Below are 24,541 nucleotides of genomic sequence, written 5' to 3'. Positions count from 1 at the left end.
CTAATATTGTCAAATTTAGTTACTCAAAGTTACACAACTGCTAAATGTCTGAGGCCATATTTGAATTCATGTCTTTAGCACTCCAAATATAGCACTCTGCCCACTGCACCATATAGATTTATCTAAAAAAAACTGCTCTTTTCTCCTTATTTTCTGCTCTAGATTAATAGAATAAAACCAGAAACAGATTGCAAAAGAACCAAAGATTCAAAATGCATCAAGTGAATATATTTTTCATTCTTTAAACACTTACAAATTATATTAATACAAATATTGCTCTATTTTTAAATATAGTCTGCCTGGGAAACAATCAGTATTTTTGAGGAGGAGGAAGGAAGCAATCGGGGTTAAGTGGCAATCAGTATTTCTTCAGTGGGTCATGTATTGTGATTCACTGAGTAACCCCAGAACAAGATGTAATATTCCAAACTATGTCAAGCTCAGTATTTTCATTCCATATGTGTCAATTATTTGTTAACCTAACAGTTTTTCGAGAACATATTAATCATTCTTTCTTTGTCTTTCTTCCCTCCATCCCTTTTTTTTTTTTTTAGTGATAGAGGGCCGAGGGGTCACGGACAATGGACCAAGATTTTCCTCGTTACCAACATATCTACCTGTGAACTATCATATTCTCAGTACTGAGACATCATTTTTCCTTAAAGAAACCCACCAGGATTTTATGAGGAATTCCAGTTTGCAGTCCAGAGTTGAGTCATTCTTTACATACAAAGCCAAGAAGCCTCCTGTGTTGAATGCTAGCTATGGGCCTTTTTCTGTAGAAAAGGTTGTACCCCAAGAACTAATGATGACTTCAAATTTTTTAGGCTCTAATGACAAGTTTACTTTTAACTGGAAACTTAAAACATACATCATGAGCGATAAGATCTACTTGAACCGACCCAAAGTCCAAATTCTGTTTTACATTGTGGGTCGAGACTGGGATGATTACAATTCTGAAGAGAGACTTCCCTGCCTTCGAGTATATGCCTTCAGGGAAACCAGAGAGGTAAGGGGCAGCTGCCGCCTGGCAGGGGACCTTGGCCTGTGTGTTGCAGAATTGGAGCTTTTATCCAGTTGGTTCAACCCTCCCACGGTGGCTGGTGGGCGAAAAAAGGCTGTGGGTCAATCAGAAGGAAGTTCTGTGGAGCTATATTACACAATTCAACCGGGAGATGAGAAAGGAGAGTGCACGACTGGGGATATAAGGAAAGGCAATGCCATTCGCCCAGGGAAGGAGGGACTGGATGAAACCATGTCCCACTTGCAAAGGATTGGGACTGTTGGCCTTTATCAGGCCCAGGAGAATTTACAGCTTAGTGAGTTACGGCTGGACAGCAATGTGGTCATCTGGCTGCCATCAAAGCCTGTCAAGCAAGGAGAGATTGTCAATGCATATGTGACTGTCGCCAATAATTCCACCATTGACCTATTCATCTTGAGGTATGTGCTTTGGGCAGCTGGGCAGCAAATATTAATCTGAATCAGAGTGCCTGGTGTTTTATTTGTGTTGTACAAATGCAAGAACAGATTACTCTCCTCCAAAACGCCTTATTGAAATGGTGGAGAAAAGAAAAATTCTCTCTCCCCATCTCTTCTCCTTCTCCTTCTCCTCCTTCTCCTTCTCCTCCTTCTCCTTTTCCTCCTTCTCCTTCTCCTCCTTCTCTCTCTCCTTCTCTCTCTCTCCTTCTCTCTCTCTCCTTCTCTCTCTCTCCTTCTCTCTCTCTCCTTCTCTCTCTCTCCCCTCTCTCTCTCCTCTCTCTTTCCTTCTCTCTTTCTCTCTTTCTCTCTCTCTCTCTCTCTCTCTCTCCCTCCCTCCCTCCCTCCCTCCCTCTCCCTCTCACACATAACTTTAGGAAAGCATTGAGAAGAAAAAAAGTCTACAAATGTTATTAATTAGTTGAAAACCAGAATAGTTTATAAAGGACCTGGTTCCTTTCCTCCAGAAGTTTACACTCTGTACTCTGTGTGTTTGTGTAATTTCACTTGTGTTTGGAACTCCTAGAGAGGAAACTTCTAGAGATTGAGATCGTTATCTATTGAGAGAGTTGCCTGGGTCACTGATAGGTCAGGGGAGGTACCCAGGGTCTCCCCTGGAGGATCTATCACAAATAGGACTTAAACACAGAGCATCCAATTTCAAAAAGCAGCCCTCTGACTTACATGATCTGCCTCCTTCACGTCTCATTACCAGGTTTTATGAAAGATATACATTCTTAGATATCAACCAAAGAAGAAGAGGCGCATGGCTGTTCTTTGGGTCACTTGGCCTCCAAAGTTAAGATGCTAATGGAATGATTGTGCTTTTTTCAAAAAGCCTAAGTGAAAATAATACCTATTTTGACTGTGTATGTAGGTATGTTTTGCATATAATATATACATATATGGACATAAGAAAATATTCCCCCTAAAGGAGAGTTGACAGCTGGGAAATTATCTTTACTTATTTAATATTCCCAGAATAGCCCATGACCCTTAATCACTGCTGACTTTGTCAGGTAAGAGTCAGGTTTATTAGGATTGCCTTTCCCATCTGTTTAAAAACTGGAGGATATCGGACTTTTAAAAGGTTGTCCAAAGCATCTGTTTCTTCATACTCCAGGAAGACTGATGACATACTGGAAATCTCATTGTCCTGGTCATCAGGGAACTTGAAATATAGTTCTAGTGCTACCAGGGAGTTGCCATATTATCTTTCCTTTTCTATAAACTTCTGTTCCTTGTTAACTTGAGGATCTAACTCCTAATTCTGAACTTACTCTACTCTTTATACTTTTTCTAGTCATCTTACACAATACTCCTTTCCAAATACTCTCCATTCCAGACAAACAGACTGACTTTATATTGTTTATTCCTTTCAATAAATTTGAGATTTTTTTTCATTTCTACTCAGTTAATATCTCCCCTTATGAGTTTATGCTTACTAAACCCAACCAACATGCTATGTGGACAGGAACTTAATCTTGGTGTGTGATTGGTAGCCTGAGAACAAATTAACAAACACATAAATGGATGGATGAATGGATGGATGGATGAAAAATTCTTTATTAAGCCTTTACTACAAGTCACAATTATGATAAGTATGCAGGGTACAATACCAAAAACAAAGACGTTTAAGAGCTGAAAGATGACCAACCATGTGGCCCCATGAATCTGTAGATTGAAAAAAAAATGTCTAAGAGGAAGAGTTATAAAAGAACAATACTGCTGTCAAATATAATATGTCCAAGTACTGGCAAGTTTAGGACCACTGAGTTATTGGAATCTATAATTACATGGATTGATGGAGCAATGTACTAACAAATCAACAATAAATGCATAAGTGAATTAATGATCCATTAAACCTACCACCAGCCCAAGTTTCTGAGATATTCACAGGAGAAATCTGCTCATTGGATGTCAGAAAAGTAAGTAGATTAGTCTTCAAAGTTAGGATTGATGATGATGATGATGATGATGATAGCCAATGTGTATAGATTAAGTGATTTGCTCAGAGTCACACAACTAATAAATGTCCAAAGCCAGATTTGGACTCTATACACAGTTCTCTAGTTTCTGTAACATTTAGGTACTAGAAACTTATGCATACCATTTTGATTAAGAAGTAATTTTCTTTTTTTTTATTTTTTTACTCTTAAGAGATTTTTGAGCATAGAAAATGATGACATTAAATTTGACATGAATTGTAAGGGCCATTCAAATGAAATGATATTCTTGGGAATATGGAGTTCTAAAAACTATACTTCTAGCCTCTTGAGTCTTCCCCTATCTTTCCAATAACTAGATGAAAGTCCTTGGGAGGAAATGTTTGACTAGTTTTATACATCTCTTGGATATGTCACGTATTTTGTTTCTTCCATCACTGACTTTAAATTTGAGACATATTTCCCTAGTGCTAAGTAACAGTTATTCTTTAGAAGCTCTGAAAGAAAAGAAAAATTCCCCTAAAGGTTTGAGTAAATAAAAATGTTTCTACCTGAGAATTCTAAGAATTGGATTTAATAAGAAGGAAACAAATGATCTTCTAGGCAGCCATTCCTAGCTTGGAGATGAAAAAGATTCATAATAAAAGGAAATAATTTTTCACATCCTAGATACTTAGAAACTTCAAAAACAAAACAAAACTCATAGTCTTGCTTTGATTTCCAAGATGGCTGACTGGACATTCTTAGCCAAATGGAATCGCTGACATAGAAGAGCTTGTTCATTTTTTCATGTTATGGAAATGTTAAATTCATCTGTGACTTCAGGGAATCTGAAAGGGAAATAACACTCTTTAGGAGAGATAGATCATTGAAAAAAACTATGTATCACTCTGGAAAGTTTACTGGAAATCAAGATGCCCCAAGTCCCTATGTTTTCTTATAGAATTTTTTTTTCAATCTACAAAATAAACCTTTTATTTATATACAGACTCAGTTAACTTAAACATTTATCGACTTGCATTAGTGACAAATAAATTTATTGGTGATTCAAGAGGAAATATGGTATTGAGAATTAGATCTCAAACTTTTCTATAGTGGTAAAACTCTTCAGTTTAAATAAACTTTTAGTATTACACTTATATTAAAATGCTTAACATTGTTATTTAATGCCTATTAACAAAATCATAAAGGTCATTTTAAAATTATGTATTCCAAGATTCCTTGAAGAAGAGTTTAAAAAACTAAAGGATTTCAGCAGTAATTATGTTTTTAGTGGGATGAGCTATTGGTAGAATGACTTCAAGCATGAAAAAGGCATCAAAGTGTGTTAAAGGACAAGATGACATTGGAGAATGACAAGTAGTCTTTGTTGAGAGTGTATGAGAAGGCAGATGCATGCAAAAAAAAAAGGCTGAGAGGTTATGTTGAGTCAAGAAGACTTGGAATGTCAAGATTAATTTGATTCTGTAGTAATAGGGAGACTTAGAAGGGGCTTTTTAGGAGGGAAGGAGATGATCCAATTTTTATTTATTTTAGGAAGATTGCTTTGGAAGTGGTATGAAAAAAATAGTATGATTATCATGAAAGGCAATATAGTTTAATGAACAGAGCCTACTTTGCAATAGAAAAGATGGATTCAATTCTTACTTTTGATAGCCACTAAGAAGCTATGTAATCCTAGGCAAGTTACTTGTCAATAGCTCAGGCAAATCTCCAAGATTATCTATCAATCATGGTAATGCTTTGCACTTGCATTGATAGATAAAATTTCCTCATTGAGATTTCCCTGGACTGAGTAAATTCAGGTTCTGATCCTCACACCAAAAAAAATATGCATATTATATGAAATCACCTATAGTAAAGTTTATCATTGCCTCCTTCTAAAATATAAGTTGATTCCATATTACCAGTCACACTTCTCATGGATAGACAGCCTCATACCAGTGGATGCTCCAAAAAGGCCTTTTTTGGAGGTTAGTTTTTTTTTGATAATCGGGATGCTCACAAAACCTCTCTCCCAGGGTAAAATTTTGCCTGGTAATCTCTAGGCTTTTTTTTTGATCATGACATTCAGGTATTCTAATAATTTTTAAATCATCTCTCCTTTTCCAGATTAGTTGTTTTTTCCTATGATGTATTTCACATTTTCTTTATTTTTCTACATTCTTTTAAGTTATTTTTAGCTTTTAGTTGTCTGATTCCAATTTTAAGGAATATTTTAATGAGATTGTGTGCCTCTTTTCTATTTTGATTTATTCTACTTTTGAGTTATTTTTTTCAGTGATTTTTTTGCGCCTTTTGAAACACTGTTAATATCTTTTAAAAATTTTCTTATAACACTCCTATTTATTTTCTCAATTTTTCCTCTACCATTCTTATCTTTTTTCTCTAACATTTTTCATAAATTCTTCTTGGACTTAGATTCTGTTAGAATTTTTTTGATGCTTTGTTTAGAGCTGTTTTCATATTGTTGTCTTCTTTTGAGTTTTGCTATTCCCTCCATCATAGTAACTTTTTGTGGTCAATTTTTTATTGTTGTTTGCTCATTTTCCAGCCTATTTCTTGATTTTAATTTTATGTTAAAGTTAGGCTCTACTCCACGGGGGGGTGGGAAAAGCTTCAAGCTTTTTCCTACTGTTGTTTCAAAGACTTGTTATGGGAAACTGCAAGTTTTTGGTGCTTCCAAGGTGATGTGATCCAGGGAGAGGTGTGATCGCTGTTCTTCTGGCTCACAATGTGGTCTTTACCCATGAGGTCCCCTGAAGCCACAAATAACAGCATACTTTCTGTCTTGAAATTGAAGCTAGGATCCCTGCTTTCTTGTGATCAACCACCAGACCTCCTCTCCATTCTGGAACTACAACCCAGAAATGCAAATGCAAGCAAAAATTGTCTATCAGTGACAACTGTACCAATGACAGCAAAGAGTGCCCTATAATCTCTTTCTGAGAAAGTTTTCCAACTCCCTACTGTCTCTGGTCTGAGATCTCCCAAAATGCTGCTGTTGTTGCCACTGTGTGTGTGGAATCTGGACAAATTTCCACCCTGGTATCACAACTTTTCCTGATAATTTCCTAAGTTTTCTTCAGCCAGAAACAGAGATGTTCCTCTGATCTTTTATTAACTCTGTCATTCCAAAATTTATTTTAAGTTGTTTTCAGGGGAAGATTGAGAGAGTTCATCTGGGTTGCCTCTAATCTACCATCTTGGCTTAGCCCCTGATGCTGCTATTTTTTGAGCAACATAATGGCCTAATCAGATATGTGTATTAAAAAGATTCTTATCTAAACTGAGGGAAGAATAGATTGGAGACTGGAAAAATCAAAGGAAGCAAAATCAGTTAGGAGCTATTATAATAGTACAGGTAAGAGATTGATAAGAGCCTGAATTAGGATGGTAGCAATGTAAGTGGAGAGAAGATAATGAATGAAAGAGAAGTTCTAGAGGAAAATATGATGAGATTTGGCTACTGATGATATATGTGGAGAGAGATAAAGGAATGATTATGATACTCAAAAAATCACTTAACCTCTACTTTCTTCATCTATAAAATGAAGGGTCTGGACCACAGCTTCTTAAACTTTTTCAATTCATACCTCCTTTCACCTGAAAATTTTTACACAATCCCAAGGTATATAAAATAGATGCATAAATCAAACACTAATTTATAGTAAATCCTAATTATCTGACCCCCATGATCAGTTATGTAAACTCATGTGGGGTCACTACTCACAATTTAAGAAGCTTTGGTCTAGACTATGTGGCCTCTGATGTCCACTTTAATTCTAGATACATGATCTTAAGCCACTTGAAATATGAAGGTCACAATTTCTTATATGTTCAATAGGGAATTAGACCGGGTGATCTCTAAAGTCTAATTTCTGATCAGTGATTAAATCCAGAGGGACTAAGATGGATGAGGGTATCATCAAAAGAAACAGAGACACTGGGAAGAAGGACTGATAAGTTATCCTGGGAAGATGAGAAGTTGGGTTTTGGATAGGGTGAGATTGTGGGGCAGACAGGATAGTCATTTGGAAATACAGAACTGGATTTCAGTGGAGAAATGAATGTTTCCAAATTTAGATTTGAATACCCTCTGTGTAAGGGCTTTAATAGAGGCGATGGGAGAGGAAGAAAGAATAAAAGAGAGCCCAATATCTTTGGTTTCCTTCTATGACACTGCCCTCTCCTAGTTTCCCCTCTACTTGTCTGTTTAATTTTTCTTGCATTTCTTCCCTAACTTATCTTTATTTTTTTCTCCCTAAATGTATTTCTCCCTCCATATCCCCTTTAGTGAGTGCTTCCCATTATATTATACTGGATCTATTTTTTAAAAGAGTTTCAATTGCAAATTTAATTCAGTAAGAGCTTGATAGAGCTGAACCTAGATCTTAGAACAAAAGAGAAAAGAACAGGGCAAAGTACTAAATGGGAAAATCGATTCACACAGAGGATGGATACCTCCAGATAGAGATCTATGGGACTTAAAAATTGCTTTTTCCTATATGAGCCAAGAAGATATTACTTGAATCCCAACTACTACATATAGCATTCTATACAGAAAAGGAGGTCCTAGGCAATGTTTCCTGTATAACAGTCCTAAATTTGAAAATTCAGTAACTACCAGCACTCTAGACAAAAAAAAAATAGGGGTTTCTGGAGAATGATCACTCTCTTGGAGAGAAGAAAATTACATATGTGGCCATGAGGGCTGGAGAAGCAGGAAAGTGTGATGACTGCGTATTTAAAATCAGTCGGAGTCAGGAATTCCGGTTAAGGGAAAATCTTCAATCTTTATTCTTTGTGGAGATGAAGAGGGATTGGAGGTGAAGGGGGATCAGAGGTGAAGGGAGATCATGATAGCAATGTGAGCAGCTGCGACAAGAAGCCAGCCAACAGTCTCTCCCTGCCTCTCTTCCTCCCCCTCTGCCTCCACCCACCAAAATCATCATTTCCTATACAACACATCAGGACTTGCACAAAGAGTGGGCGGGGCCATTCTTTCTCCAAATATATATATATATATATATATATATATATATATATATATATATATAGAGAGAGAGAGAGAGAGAGAGAGAGAGAGAGAGAGAGAGAGAGAGAGAGAATGGTCCAATTACTATTTAGCCTCACATGCTTGGGACCTCAGTGCATCAACTCCAGCTTCAGCCCATTACAGGAAAGGACTAAGCTTTGGAACATAAAGGTATACTGTGAACTCCACCATTGTTGTGAGTTACTTGGACGGTATAGGATCAGTGGGAAGGGGGTCAGCAAATTACTTTTCCCTGAGGGAATACAAGTCACACTATCAGGATGGTATCAGGATAAATCAGATTTACTAGAGAACCTTACTTTCCTGTAAACTCCAAATCATTTCCTTTCCAGAAGAAGTCCAAAGATATGAGTTTGTATAAAATATCTAAAATTCTAAGGCAATAGTTCTAAAACTCTTGTTTTCAGTATCTTTATACTATTAAAAATTATTAAGGATCTCTCCAAGGCGTTTTTGTTTATCTGGGTTATATTTACGGACATTTACCATATTGGAAATAAAAACTATTTTTTAATTTGTAGATCCTCTAAAAGGGTTTCAGAGATCCCCAGGATTCTCTAGACCATAGTTTGAGAACCACTGCTCTAAGGGAATGTGGGGCTCCCCCCACAAAGAGAATATCTTTATGATTTATGTGACTTTGGAGTGTTGTTTTCATTTTCTGTGCTGTGAGATAAGAGCAGTTCTGTACTTGATATATGTTTTGTTATCTGAAATGATTGTATAGGAGCCAGTTACCCACAAGGAGACAATCAATATAGCATCATGTGTTTCTTTCTGGAATTCAAATCCTATCACTCTATTTCCTAGTATTATGAACAAGGCAAGTCACAAGCTCTCTGAGACTTAATGTGCTCTTCTATAAAATGAGATGTTTGGATTAGAAGAACTTTGGATTTAAATTTTGGATAATATGACTTGTAGAAACCTAAAATATATGTGAGTATATACTGACATTCTACAGAGACACCTCTGGGTAGAAGCAAAATGTGTCACAGAATTATGATTTGAGAGAAGGCACCTTCAAGAGTGAACCTGGTCTTCATAAACCAATAGCTTATGGTACTCTAGCTAGGACTTCTGAAATTTTTCCCACTCAAGATTCTTTTTAACCTGGAAAATTTTTACATAATCCTGTGTAGAGAGCAAGAACTTTGGAGAAGTATACTTGAAACAAAGGGTATATATGAACTGGGGAGAGGGAGTCAGACCGAAATCAGACTGGCAGACTGCTGGAGGAGACTGTGTCAGACTATGACAAATACAGACTGTGTAAGAGACAATAAAGATTTTGGACTTTATTCTTGTCCAGTCTCATGGTATCTATCCTCTGAGATAAAAGCCCTTCCCTCTAGAAAGTTAGTCCAAACATTACAACCCTGGTTATACAGGTATATAAAATAGGTGTGTGTGTATATATATATATATATATATAATATATATATATATATATATATATATATATATATATATATATATATATCTCAAGCATTTGTTGATAATGAATCATAATTTCTCAACCCCCACATTCAGTTACATGACCTCATGTGGGATCACAATGCACAGTTTAAGAAGCTTTGCTCTAGACTGTAAGTCAAATATACTACCCAGTTATCTAAGAACTAAAGAAAATACTTGTATCAATTTGCTTGCTTTCCATCAAAAAATAAAACAAAACAAAAAAGTACTTCAACTTCTCCTTTGAGCTAAGACTAAATTATTTCAAGCAAACTTCTTAAGGTAAAAAAGATAGCATGTTGTTTTATAAGCAGTTATCATTTAATTTCAAGTTATGACTTTCTATTTAATAAAGATTTATTGTTTCTACCGTGTACCAGATACTGTGCTAAGTGCTAGTGATACACGAGAGGCAAAAAAAAAAGCCCTTGTCCTTAAGAAATTTACAGTCTAACAGGGAAGACACAAGTACAGAGAGAGCGACACACATAAACACATATATACACACATTTAATATATACAAAAAAGTATAAATACACATGCATATATGTATAAAGTATATATATATGCATATGTATGTATACATATATGTACAAGAAAAACACATCCTATGTGTACATCACATATTTTAATATGGATAGCTATATATACATGTATGTGAGTGCCTGTGTGTATAGATTATGTATAAATTTATATATATTTGTGCGTGGTAGATAGATGGATAGACAGACAGACAGATAGATAGTTGGATGGATGTAGACTTTCTGTCAAAAGTAGGATTTTAGTTGGGATTTAAAACAAAGTCAGGGAAGTCAGTAGTCAGAGCAAAGACAGATAAGTGTTAATATGCAAAGATAGAAGAAAAAAATCCATCAAACTTTTTTTCCCCACCAGAAAAGGGTTTGCCCTCCATAATTGCTAGTTTTTTCATTTTCAATTTGGCATAAATATGCCATATCAAAAAAGGGACCACAGGAGAGATTCTGCCATTTGCATGCTCATCATCAGGGTGGGGGAGATCCTTAAAACACAATCAAGTTTTCTTTAACTGTGAATTTGGAACTAATTCAGAAATAGAAGAAACTCATTTTCTCACCCTCTGCCTAAAATTCATTTCACCATTGAAATTTTGTGAGGGAGGAATTATTTTCTTTTTTTTCTTCAGCTGTCATTTAAAAACTATTCTCCAATAAAGAGCAAAAGGACCGATTTTCTTCTTACTCAGAATACATAGAGGAATGGTGTGTGTACAGTGGCTCATTTTAACTTTCTCTCTTCCATCTTCACACAACACACCTGTGTTGCCTGGCAGCATGTTGCCTGTTAAATATCAGAAAGTAATTTCACCATTATGGAGAAACAACAAACCATTAAATCATCTCCATCAATGCTGAGAGAATAGGCAGTCAGAGGGCTTTGGACCTGAATACCACTTCTTTTATTTCTCATTCTTTGACCTCTTTTAAAATCCCCAGTATCACAGCTTGGTCTATAATTTGATGATAATGGCAACTACTCTCTGGGAAGAAGCAAAGAGTGGGCATGATACCTCATGGTGTAGGATCTAGAACAGTGGTTCTCAAAGTGTGGTCTAGAGAATCCTGGGGAGATCTGAAACCCTACAAATTCAAAAATAGTTTTTATTTCCAATATGTCTATTTCCTAAATGTCTATAAATATAATCCAGATAAACAAAAATGCAATAATTTTTAATAGGATAAAGATACTGAAAACAAAAGTTTGAGAACCACTGAAAGAGTGTTGGGTTGAAGGATTGGACCTAGCTTCAAATCCCATCTAAAACACTTTATATATGTGTGATAGTGAGTATGTGAATTTACTTCCCCAGATCTTAGTTTATTCATCTATTAACTGAGAGATTTGGATTCAAAGGCTCTTGTAATCTTGACTTTTATTATGGAAGCATCCCCATTTCATAGTACCTAACATTTACATAGGGCTTTTAAGTTTTCCAACACTTAGCACAATGTCTAGCATGCAGTAAGTACTTAATAAGTACTTTTTGATTGACCTTCAAAGCACTTTACATATATTATCTCTTGTGATCCATTCATATGATTTTATGGGATTCTCACAACGCTAAAGATAATTGTTATTTTACACTGATTTTTGCTTATATAGAAATTTAGATAGTTACTGTCTAAGGCAAGATTTGAATTTGAGACATCCTGACTTCTAGACTAATGCAGTAGGAAGACTGCCTTACCTAAGTTTTCCAAACCCACAATGAATTTTCAAACCTCTTTTCTATAATAAAAGAATTCACTTGTCTTTAGCCAAAAAAAAAAAAAAAGCAGAATCCCAAAGTCAGAAGGGCCACCCACCATAGCCTGTACTGATCATCTCTACACCATCTCCAACAATCATCACATCTTTCCTTGAAGACCTTCTTGGGTATTATTTCCCCAGTTATAACTTCAACTGCCACAAAGTTGATGCTTATATCGAGCCTAAATCTGATCCATACAAACTTCCACTCCTTATTCTGAATTCAGCTCTATGGGGCCAAGCAAAAATCCATTCTTTCCAGGCTCAGAAGGGCTCTGTAGGAAGTTTTGCTAGTATTGAGAGCCAGCAGGTCTTGAATAAGATTATCCATTGATGCTATTTGATTGTGGTTCAAATGGGAGATTTATTTAAGCTAATATGATATTTGCTAGCTGACCTAGCTGTCCTTCGTTGGACACTTTTCATGGCCGAGCGCTAAATTGCTTAGATTGCATGTTGGTTATTTTGATGGTGAAGAAATTTGCAGTGCTTTTCCCTTCATACATCAATTAGGACAATGGGTTCAGACTCTTGCCTTTAGTTTATTAAATAGTAGGTAAATCACCTGCTAGATTATTACAGTCATGGATTATCTCCAATTGTTTTCCCAGCCTTAAACCTTCCATGTTAATTTGTAGTTAATTATGAATGTCTAGTATGTAGACACATTAGACATATCTTCTAGAGCAGCTTGGTGGTGCAGTAGATAGAGCATCAGACCTCAATCCCATTCAAATTTGACCTTAAATGCTTACTAACTTTTTGATCTTGGGCAAGTCACTTAGTCCTGTTTGCCTCAGTTCTCTTATCTGTAAAATGAACCGGGAGAAGGAAATGCCATTTTGTAGTATCATAATACCCTCCCTTAATTGAGTGAGTCTGAAATACTGCTTTTCCTTAGATATTGGTCTCAGGTGCTGACTGAATCACTTCTAGGCAATTCATTGAAATCCAGACCAATTAAGGTGTTTTCTAAGTATGGCTATATATAATCCACTTAGTTGGGCTTTTGTGATAAGTATACCTTAATATCTTAATAAAAAATAAAAAGATGAAGGGCCTTTTCAGAGCAAAGAGAACCAGAATTCCAATTACTTTCCATTTCATTAGTTGTTAATGAGAATGTGCTGTGGTTTTTAAAGCAGAATCAGTCGCAGGATGAAAAGGCAAGACAAACATTACACGAGACTCACTTATGGCCCTTGGAGAGGAGATGGCAGAAGACGGAGTCTGACCGCTAAGAAGAATTTTACAGTGAAAAGAAGCCAAGAGGGGCAGCTAGGTGGTACAGTGGACAGAGCACCAGCTCTGGAGTCAGGAGGACCTGGGTTCAAATCCAGCCTCAGACACTTACTAATTTTATGACTCTGAGCAAGTCTTCTACAGCAAGAGATGAAGGGGGGAAGAGTTGAAATTCATAACATCAATAAGATGGGAAATTGGAAACAGGCCCTTTCACACGGAGCAAAGTACATGCTGAAGAGTCCAGGGGATTGATTGATGTTGCTTTCAACAGAAACCTGTGTTCAATGAGCCCTTCAAAATATTTCGTTACGAAACTTCTTTTTTGGTGTATTTCAATTAGCTAGGAGACGCCTGTTGTATACATGGAGAATCCAATGGGCCATTCAACTTTTTACATGCCAGAGTAAGTTTGTTAAGAGCTGATGACAATATCACAGAGTGCTAGACTTGAATGCAGTAAGTTCAAATCCGCCATCAGATTCTTATGGACTATGTGATTCCAGACAAGTCACTGGATCCATCTGGATCTTAACTTGCTTATCTGTAAAAGGGGATATTAAACAGCTCATAGAGCTATTGGGAGGATCAAATGAAATAATGTGTGTTATTTAAAGTAAACATTTTAAAGTGTTATATACAAGTTAGCTATCATTATGATGTAAAATATGTTGTTTATGTCATATAAATATGACAAATGTTTAAAATGCATCTAGGTGGTATAGTGGATAGAGAACCAAGCCTGAACTCATAGGTATCTGAATTTAAACTGGCCTCGGATACTTACTACCTGTGAGATACTGGGCAAGTCACTTTACCCTGTTTGCCTCAGTTTCCCCATCTGTAAAATGAGAAGAAAACGGCAAACCTCTCCAGTATCTTTGCTCAAGAAAACTCCAAATGGAGTCACAAAGTGTTGGACATGATTGAAATGACTCAATAACAATATATTATTATTATTATTAATATTAATCTTAGAGTCAAAAGAAGGAAGTTTGAGTCTTTCAGTACTATTGGACATGTCACTCTACATGACCTTGTCTTCAAACGAAAGATACCACTCCTCAGATGGAGTTGCCATGATGATCAGCCTATAGATTATCATGGCTGTCCCAGGGACCCAATTTCCTTATTTGTAAGATGACACAGGTAGATGACATGACTTCTGAGGTCCCCAAGAGGTCAGCTGGATTGTAATTATAATGCTGAATTTGGATTCAAAGTCACCACCTTTGCCTGCTTCCGTTACCTCATCTGTAAAATGGGGATGAAAATAGGACCAAATCAGATAATGTTTATAAGGTGTTTAACATAATACATGGCACATAATAAGTGTGTATAGCTGTTAAATATCATCATAATCATCAACTCAGTCTCTGCTTCTTCATCTCTAAGTTCTGATTAAGTGTTTACTGTGTACAAAGCATTGTAATAAGCTTTGGGGCTACAAATAAAAGCAAAAAAGCAAAAAAAAAAAAAAAAAAGGATCCCTGTCCTCAAGGAATTCAGATTCTGATGGATAAAATAAAATATAAACAAGTGAGCATGTTCAAAATAGAAAATAGGAAGATTTTTTAAAATATATATGTGTGTGTGTGTGTGTGTGTGTGTGTGTGTGTGTGTGTGTAAAATAAAGCACTAGGTTCAGCAGACTCTAAAGCCCCTTCTAGCATAAATTTTATAACTTCTATCCTTCTCTCTATATATCTAGGACTCACTCTCTAAAACCCAGGACCCTAAAATTGTTCTGTAACAGCAAAGCCTCATATAGATATAACCTGTCACTATCAGTCTTAGGGACCCATCATTTTTCTGTTTCAACATTTGGAATCCATAAACCCTAAGGGAATTTGTAAATGAAAATAGTCCATTTCACAAATGGGAGAAACAAAGGGCTTGCCTACTTTCAGAACCACCCCATGCCAGGCTCCCATGATACCTTGGGGTCCCCTCTCCTGATCCTTCAGTAGCAGCCCTGCTCAGCCCTGGCTATTGAGAGAAAATGGTTTAGGGAAGGGGGAGGCTTCCAGTTCAGCTGCAAACCCAAACATTAGCAAGAAGCCAGCTGCACGTGAACAAGAGCAGATGACGTGGCAGAACGGGCCTGTTTTTGTTCATCTCACAACATTTGCAACAGAGATGGAGAACATTAGTCTGGAGCTGTCCCCTCCTAGCAAAAAGGGCTTTCGTTTGTTTCTGGCATCAGTGAAACACTGAAGTAACGTATGGCTGCTTCTCCAACTTGGGGCTGCACATGTTAGAAGCATCCGGGAGCCGGGGGCTTTTGTTCCCATCTGTTTTGAGACCACTTGGAGATAGGGCTTGCCTGCTGTCAGCTCAATCCTTCTGACCTTTCTGAAAATCCATGACTGTGCAAAACTGCTTAAGGACAAAGAGATACACTCCCCATTATTCTTTCTTTAGCCTTGGAATTCTTACATGATTCAATATATGTCCAATATTACTGGCAGATTCAAAATTCATTCTTTTGACCTTAAGAATAATATAATTATTGGGGGCAGCTAGATGCTACAGTGGATAGAGCGCCGGTCCTGGAGTCAGGAGGACCTGAATAAAAATCCTGTCTCAAACACTTAATACTTCTAGCTGTGTGATCCTGGACAAATTATTAACCCCAATTTCCTTGCCAGATAATAATAAAATTATTAACAATAATAATAATATTTATTGAGTCATTTCAGTCGTGTCTGACATTCTATGACTCCATTTGGAGTTTTCTTGGCCAAGATACTAAAGTTGTTGGCCATTTCCTTCTTCAGTTCATTTTATACATGAGAAAACTGAGGCAAACAGGGTTAAGTGACTTGCCCAGGGTCACACAGCAAATTAAATCTCTGGTCATCAATCGAATTAAACATAGTAGTAACTGATGACAACCTATGATTCTGACTTTGACCATGAGAAAAAGCAGCAATTTCTTTAAAATCTGCCTTGCATCAGACATGTCTGCTAACTGATGAAAACATTCACTGAGATTCAGGAAAGAAACCAGGAGGAAGCTTCAGTGACATTGCTGATAAACTGTTGGTTCCTTAGGTGATGGTTAAGCGTCTTCCAAGGCCAGGGGTCTCCATAAAAACTGAATCCTCTCTGAGCAAGACTTTCAAGGAAAAGACTTTGGTTTTCATTAACCAACAAGAGCTGCAAGAGCAGGAGAATTTATTAAGTGCTCCCCAGCAGAAAGATGAACAGCTGTCAGGAGAACTGTTTGTAAGGATAACTATGGATTACAAACCTTTTTTCCCTGTGTTCTAGCATCTCAGTTCTTGACTGATCTGGTCTTACTCTGCTTATATAGATAAATTATCTAATTCTTGTTTATTTGTTTGTTTTCCTTGACTACCTGCCCCATTTGCCATGTAAGTCCCCAGGTCACCATATCCTGAACTTTTTGACATGGTTTTCCAGGTATTTTAAGTCATCTCTGTCTCCACTTAGAAAATTTTTTTTTACAAAGATACTGGAATGGTTTGCCATTTCCTCATCTAGCTCATTTTGCAGATGAGGAAACTGAGGCAGAGTTAAGTGACCTGTCCAAGATCTCACAGGTGGTGTTTAAGCTCACATTTGGACTGAGGAAGATTCTTGATTCCAGACCCAGCCTTCTATCTATGACATCATCTAGCTGCCATGTCTAGCATGTCTTACCAGGAGATAAGAGATATGACTGTTAGTCTCTTCTCTACCACGAAACATTTGGGATAGTCACTGTACTTCTGAAACCTCATCATTTTCATTGGTAAAAGGAAAAAAAAAAAAAAAGAAAACAACCGGACTAAATACTTCCCAAGGTCTAGCTGTTGAAACCCAAGATCTAAGTCTGTTACACCTTCTTCTGGTCCTTTGGTCCTTGGAGTAGTTTTTGAACTCGTGTATCCTCTAGACTTTGAGAGCGTTAGCCCCAGGGCATGCTTCATCTGGGAAAAGAGATTACAGGTTGAGTTTCAAAAGTAAGATATATGGGAAGTCAAATGCTTCCTGTGTGTTGTTTGGCCATAGCTGGAGCTTTCTTTTATGGATTCTACTCCTTTCATTGAGGAGCAGCTGGTGATTTCAAATGATGGTGTAAACCTTGATATTAGTCCAAAAGTTTACAGTGATGGTTGTTCTAGAGACCATGGTCATGAAATTACCTTGACCTCACTGAGACCCATGACCGCTCATATTTGAAATAGTCATTCACTATTTTCTGGGGAAATGTCTTTCAGGGAGGAGAAGGACAATTTTTTTTATTTATAATAAAGTTATTTCTAATAGAATTAACCAAAGCAGGTGTGTCTCCTAGGCAAAACTGTTGATTATGCAATGGATTTTTTTCCAATGGTTAAAAACTGAACTGAGTCTGGGTAAAAAAAAATATATATATATATATATATATATATATATATACCTCGTCTCACTTTTATCTGCCACTTTATGGCTAATGTCATTCTTTCCACTTGGAATATCATCTTTTCCCATCTCCAGCATGATGAAGTCCTCATTGTTATTAAATGGGATATGGGGTGACTAATTTTATTGGTATGGGAAACACCTTCTGGCAATGAATGTCATAACTTCACCACAACTAACATCTTACCATTATTTGTATTCCCCTGTACTCCCTAGAATATAACCTGCATGCTCCTTCCTTTTCATTGATTGTATAACTCATCTGGCTCCATTTGTCCGAGAGTCTAATTAGGGATAAAGTTGGCATTTCAAATAATTCACATCCCACATATCCTGGTTCAAATGTGCTATCCCAGGAAGCATGGCATGCAGATAGGATTTTAGCTTTCCCCATTACTTGGCCAGTCTGGATTGTTTGTTCTGATGAAATGGTCAGAGAATGAATGATCTTTACTGTTTCTATGATATAATAGATTCTATATATGTGTATAATTCAATTTTTAAAGCATTTATTAATCACTTATTGTGTTCTAGATACATTATAGGATCTATCACAAGCTTACTTGTAAAAACTAGATGAGTATACCATCTTTTAAACCAAAACCTTGGTTCATTTCTTTTATAAGTTTTGAAAAAAAACCAGAAAAAATGTAAAAAAATTAATATTGACATAGTGCTGGGAATGCAGACACAAAAATGAAATCTCTTAAAGAACTTTCATTTTATCACATTGGATTGAATTTGTAAACATTAATACAGGAGTTTGGAAAGAATCTTAGACTTGAAGATCAAGATCTGGAAAGGATGTCAGAGCCTAAATCATCCATTCATACAAATGAGGACACTGAAGTCCATGAAGTTGGCAGAGTCATAATTTGGAATGAGAATAACTAATTCCAAATTTTGTGTACTTTCTACTATATTATGGTGACTTTGTTTGAAATTACTACCAAGTTCAGAAACATTTAAGGCCTGGTTCCCTATTTTGGGAGCTCTGTTTTGACCCTTTTCTTAAACGTGTAATATGCAACAAAAGGAAAGCTTGGAAATCATCAGATTTGGAAATCTTTCTTCCTTTCCTTTCCAGGCCCAGATAACATTTGATTTAACATTATCCTTTTACCTCCCCGTAATGCAGCTACTGCAATTAATTCTGTGAGGGAACACTAATGGACTTAAGTAAAGACATTAATAAGCCACTGAATTCATTACTCAGCCACTGAATTCATATGGAATACTGACAATTAAAGATGGGTGGGGAGGAAGAATAAAAGGGGAGGAGTAGGAGGAGAAGAAAAAGAGGAAGAGTAGGAAAGGGTGGGAAAGAAGGAGAGGTGAAAAGGAGAAAGGCAACAAGAAAGAGAAGAGGTGGAGGAAGAAGAGAAGTAAAGGAGGAAGAAGATGAGCAAGAGGGGATTGAGTGAAGAGTTATAGAAGAATGCATCAGGGATCTTTATGTTGACTATATTCCTGAGGATTACTTCAAACCAAATAAAAGCTCTCGTTCAAAAGCACCTATATCTACATATGGAAGAAGCTTTACAAAAGATAGAGAAAGCCAGTCACCTGGCCTTGCTACTTGTATACCTTAATTCTGGAAATATCTTCTATGAAGTAGGGATAGCCTGTTGCTATGGCAACTTACCCCCACCCCTTATTTAAGTTTTTAAAAGGTGTTAAAGGGTAAAGAAACGCACAAGTTTTCTTTTCTGTCTCCAAATTGCAGCAATTTTACACAGCTACTGATTTAAGCAATCAATCTAAGGGTGTGGCTTTTAAAGCTATATTGTACAGAGAGAAATTGAGAGAGACAAATGTATTTTTCTGTGATGAGCATATAGTCATTCTGGATGTCATTTTTTTCTATCCAAGAATTGTACAGTCTTATTATTTATCTTTCAGACATTTTACTGAACACTATATGAACAATTAATCACTTTGATCTCTTTTGTTAAAGAGATCAACATCAAGTCTCTTAATACCCATCCCGTGGTGTATACAATCATCCCCAAAGAAAATCAGAAGAGCAGTTGGGGAAATTATACATTAGGAAGACAAATATATCAGAGAAGATCTCAAATGTGATTGCCATGAGCCATACCTCTTCTCTTGCCCCATATTACCTTAACTGGATTACCTACTGTGTGCCTTTCTCTTGTGTATTTTGACTATGTTATGAAATATTTATTCTGACCATCAGAGATTTAGAAAATCATAATGAATAGCTGGATATTGTTCTGACAAACTGAAAGGTCTCGGGGGAGCAAGAATAAACTTTGCTAATTGTTTAAATGGTGCTTAAAGAGTCCCCAGAGTATCATAATACTGCTTCCTCCAGTGGTCTGTCATCAAACACTCCATCAATTCCCCATTCTGGAAACATGAAAGAAGAAGCTGCAAAACACCAGAGAATTGTAATCATTGAGTCATAATGAATACTAGATGATTAATCTCTGTCGTCTTCAAAACCGCAGACTTTTTGGTTGTACTTTCCTGCATTTCCTGGAGTTAATTTGGAGTTCATTTTCCTAAGAGAGTCTTTGTGGGAAAGCAAGTTACAATGGTCAGCAGCAAGAGAATGGGGCATGCTGATTCAGAAGATTAGCTAATAGAAGAATTAACTTCATGGTTTGGTGAAAAAAAAAATGAACTTCCAAATACACAGAGACTTCTATTTCCAAGGAAGTTTAGACAAGTTTCTTAGAAGATTTGTGTAAGTATTGGCATTTCCACAGAAGCCAAACTTCCGTTGCTCTTGACCCATTAGAAATAAATCCTGATTTACCTTGGGACAACTCTTTTATCTGCAATCTTTTAGTGTCTAAAACTAAGACTATTTACATCTAATAATTAGTCAATCATCTATTAAGCACTTAAGTGAGTCCAGATCTAAGAAGTTCTGATTAATCAATCTTCTCTTCAGCACTTTTTATGTGCCAGGTATGGTGCCAAGTATTGGAGATTCAAAGAAGGCTCTCCAGGAAGCTTGAATTCTAATAGACAAAGCTATATTAAAGTTATAATATGTTTCTAAAAGAAATAACTGCCATATTGGTTTCAGAAATTACAGATGGATAAGAAGAGCATGTCTATGTGATCATGGTAGACATAAGAAACAGAAGATCAGGGCAGCTAGTTGGTGCAGTGGATAGAGCACCAGCCCTGATATCAGGAAGACTTGAGTTCAAATCTAGCTTCAGACACGTAACACTTCCTGGCTGTGTGACCCTGGGCAAGTCACTTAACCTCAATTGCCTCAGGGGGGGAAAAACAGATGATTTAGGATTCTAAAAGATAGAATAATATTCTGTACTTTATAAATTACATTATTTCGAGACAGTAAGACATTCTCATTGAAGGGAATTTATAACTTCCCTGCCATCTTACCTAGACTTTGTTAAATTCTTGATCTCTTGAATAGTAGCATTACTTTCTTTAGGATATATGGCTAAATTCCATGTCTTCTCAAACTCTACACACATGTGCAAATTTCCCTATTTCTGCTGAAAGTAGCACTATTATTCCAGTCTCCGTAGTTTGTGTTGTGTCTAGAATCAAAATGTACTGACTCTTTTCAGCTGTGATCAACTTCCCATAATTCCATTTTGAAATTTTCTTGGCAAAGATAATAGTTTGCTATTTCCTTCTCCAGCTCATTTTACAAAAGGGAAACTGAGGCAAAATGAAGTGATTTGCTTAGGGTCACACAGCTAGTAAGTGTCTGAGGCCAGATTTGAACTAAGAAGATGAGTTTTCCTGACTCCAGGACCAGTGCACTATGCACTATGGCATTACTTAGATGCTTGGGAGTAAGAAGACCTGAATTTAAATATAGCCTCCAACAATTACTAGCTGTGTGACTCTGGGTGAGACACAACCTCTGTTTGCCTCATTTTCCTTAACTATAAAATGGGACTAATAACTGCACCTACTTTGCAAGTTTGTTGTGAAGTTCAAATGAAATCATAAAGCACTTAGCACAATGTCTGGTATTTAGGAGACACTATAGAAAAATTATTCCTTTCTGTCTCTTCCACCTCCCTCATTATAATCTAATTTCCATGAGAACATATATTATTTTAGTTTTTGTATTTTTATTTCCAGAGTCAAGCATACTATGTGCCTGGCAAACCGTTACTACTACTACTACTACTACTACTACTACTACTACTACTACTACTACTACTACTATTAGCACTACTAGTACTACTACTACTACTATTACTACTATTACTACTATTACTACTACTGCTACTATTGCTACTACTCTGGCTGGACCAGTATACACTGATGAAATCACAAGTCCATCCAGAATAGGGAGTTCCTAGTCATCACACTCCTAGTATATATCAGAGCTACAGCTTGAATCTATGGCAACCAGTTAGTTAGATGATCACTTTCTCCACCAAGCCATTCTATATTCTTTAGTCAAAATCCTTGACTGGTTTCCTTGCCTGTTTAAGACATATGCACTTGTGGACAAACTTAATGTCTTTTCCATTCATTTGAATGTCATAGTCTGGGGTATATGAAGCCATTATCTACTTGTTTTTTATCTATATGAATTCTTCTTTTCTGAGTGGCCATAGAGATCATTAAGGAGGTCTTTTAGTAAGTATCCCAATGCATTATACAATGAAATCATGCCATCTATAAATAGAAGCACTTGAAGGCTTCTTTACAGGGAACCCCTCTTGTAACTAGATTTTATATGAGATATCCTGACTTAAAAGTTTTTTTTTTTTATTTTAAATCAGACCTGATTTAAAACTCACTATGAAAACACTCCCTCTACTATTGAAGTTTATACTTGTGGTGTGACTTATAGTCTTGGAAAGAACATCTAGTCTGAAAAATTTAGTATCACTGATCATTGGGAAATAGTATGGGCAGTGACATAAAAAAAATTTCCATTTTAGACTTCTGGTTCTCATAATTGCCTTTGTCCTTGATTGTTCTGTAACTTGCCATTAAAATGAGGTGGCTAATATCTAACCTTCAAAAGTACTGGGATAATTATTGTATTCAAGACCCCATAAAATCCTCTTTTAAAGGGGCCTGTAAAAGAGATAATCCCCTAATTAACATTTAGGAAATTCTTATTCTTAATAGTAGTAGAATTGTATAATAAAAGAAAAAAAAAACAAAACGCTGGACTTGAAGTCTGAAGAGACGAGTTCAAATGCTACCTATTACACTTTGATAACTGTGACACCATGGACAGTTCACATAACCTCAATTAGCCTCTCTGTTAAAATGTGGGCAATAATTTTCAGCAGCTCTCTATATTGCCAATCAAAGGTAGGACAAGCAGAGCAACAAGCAGAGTTTCCTCACCAGGATTTCTTAATTTCTACCATTTTTCTTACCATACATTGTTGTCTCTGTGTTTCAGAATAAAATTAGAACAAAAGATCTCAAGGCCATAATTAGAAGAAAACTATTTCTTCTTTGTATTAGAATTGTTAATAATTATTATAATTTACTGGACCTGTGATTTTAATGGCATGAGAAGGAATGCCTTTCACTAGTAGACAATAGCATCTTTTTTTTTTTTTTTTACAACTTAATGTATTGGGAGAGTTGCCTAAAGGACTGAAAACTGAAATTATTATTGTTATGGTTAATAATAACAATTAACCATTAACTATCAATGTGCTATTAGCTAATTAGCAATTGACAATTTGTAAAACTCTTTACAAACATTATCTCATTTTATTCTCATGACAAATCTGCAGATACCACTGTTATTTCCATTCTACAAATGGGCAAACTGAGGCTGAGACCTATTTAGAGACTTCCCCAGCATCACATAGTTATTTAATATCAGATTCAAATGCAGATCTTGCTGATTCCAAGTTCAGCATACTACCTACTAACTTTCCCAGGGTCACACATGCGGTATATGACAAAGGTGGGATTTAATTCAGGACTTTCTAACTTCAAGGCCACTTGTTCATTTACTATGCCAGGGCTTCTTAAACTTTTTCTACTTGCAACCCCTTTTCACCCTAGAAATTTTTATGTGTCCTCTTCGTATATAGGTATGCAAAATATGTATGTAAATCAAACATTGACTAATAATAAATCATAAAGAAGTTTATTTTGAGGCAATTATTGGTATACATATAATTTTATCATTTATTAAAGATAAAAGAAAAATTACATACTAATGATCTGATGTTTTTGTTTGTTTTTACATAAAGAATTAAATTTTGGAGGAATATATGATACCTTTTACTATTGCCAAATGTTTCACAGCTCCCACACTCAATTACATAGTCACAGCCCACAGTTTAAGAAGCTTTGTACTATATCATTTATTTAAGGTTGAAAAAAAAACTACTAAATATTTGAGCTGTATTTCTTACAAAAGGTAGGTATATTGACTGAATGGGCAGAGATATTTTACCTGATTGATTTCATTATATTTTTACCCTATATTGAGCACCCACAATGATCTCAGAGGAACCATAAATCTGGGAAATATTGAATCCTTCTATTCTTTGGCAATTATAGAAAATACAGTAGAGTATAATAATGTTTTTATTGTCATCCTACCTGCCAGTGTCTCACTGATTTGCAGAATCAATTTCAGAAGAGGAAGGATTCTAAGAGATCTAGTATATTCCTGCCCCATCATTTTATACATAAG

The 24,541-nt window shown here is 36.1% G+C and overlaps 1 protein-coding gene across 1 annotated transcript in view; it reads left to right on the top strand.

The window, feature by feature from the left end:
- The window catches only part of TMEM132C (transmembrane protein 132C), a 518,834-nt gene that overhangs the window by 185,049 nt on the left and 309,244 nt on the right, over positions 1 to 24,541 (top strand). Inside the window, exon 2 of the mRNA XM_051972616.1 lies at positions 555 to 1,443. Coding sequence (XP_051828576.1) covers positions 555 to 1,443 — 889 coding nt within the window. The remainder of the gene's footprint in view (positions 1 to 554; positions 1,444 to 24,541) is intronic.

Source organism: Antechinus flavipes, chromosome 1, assembly GCF_016432865.1.
Source record: "Antechinus flavipes isolate AdamAnt ecotype Samford, QLD, Australia chromosome 1, AdamAnt_v2, whole genome shotgun sequence".
NCBI lineage: Eukaryota > Metazoa > Chordata > Mammalia > Dasyuromorphia > Dasyuridae > Antechinus > Antechinus flavipes.
The sequence above is the reverse complement of the archived record's forward strand: the minus strand, read 5'-3'. Positions and strand labels throughout refer to the sequence as shown.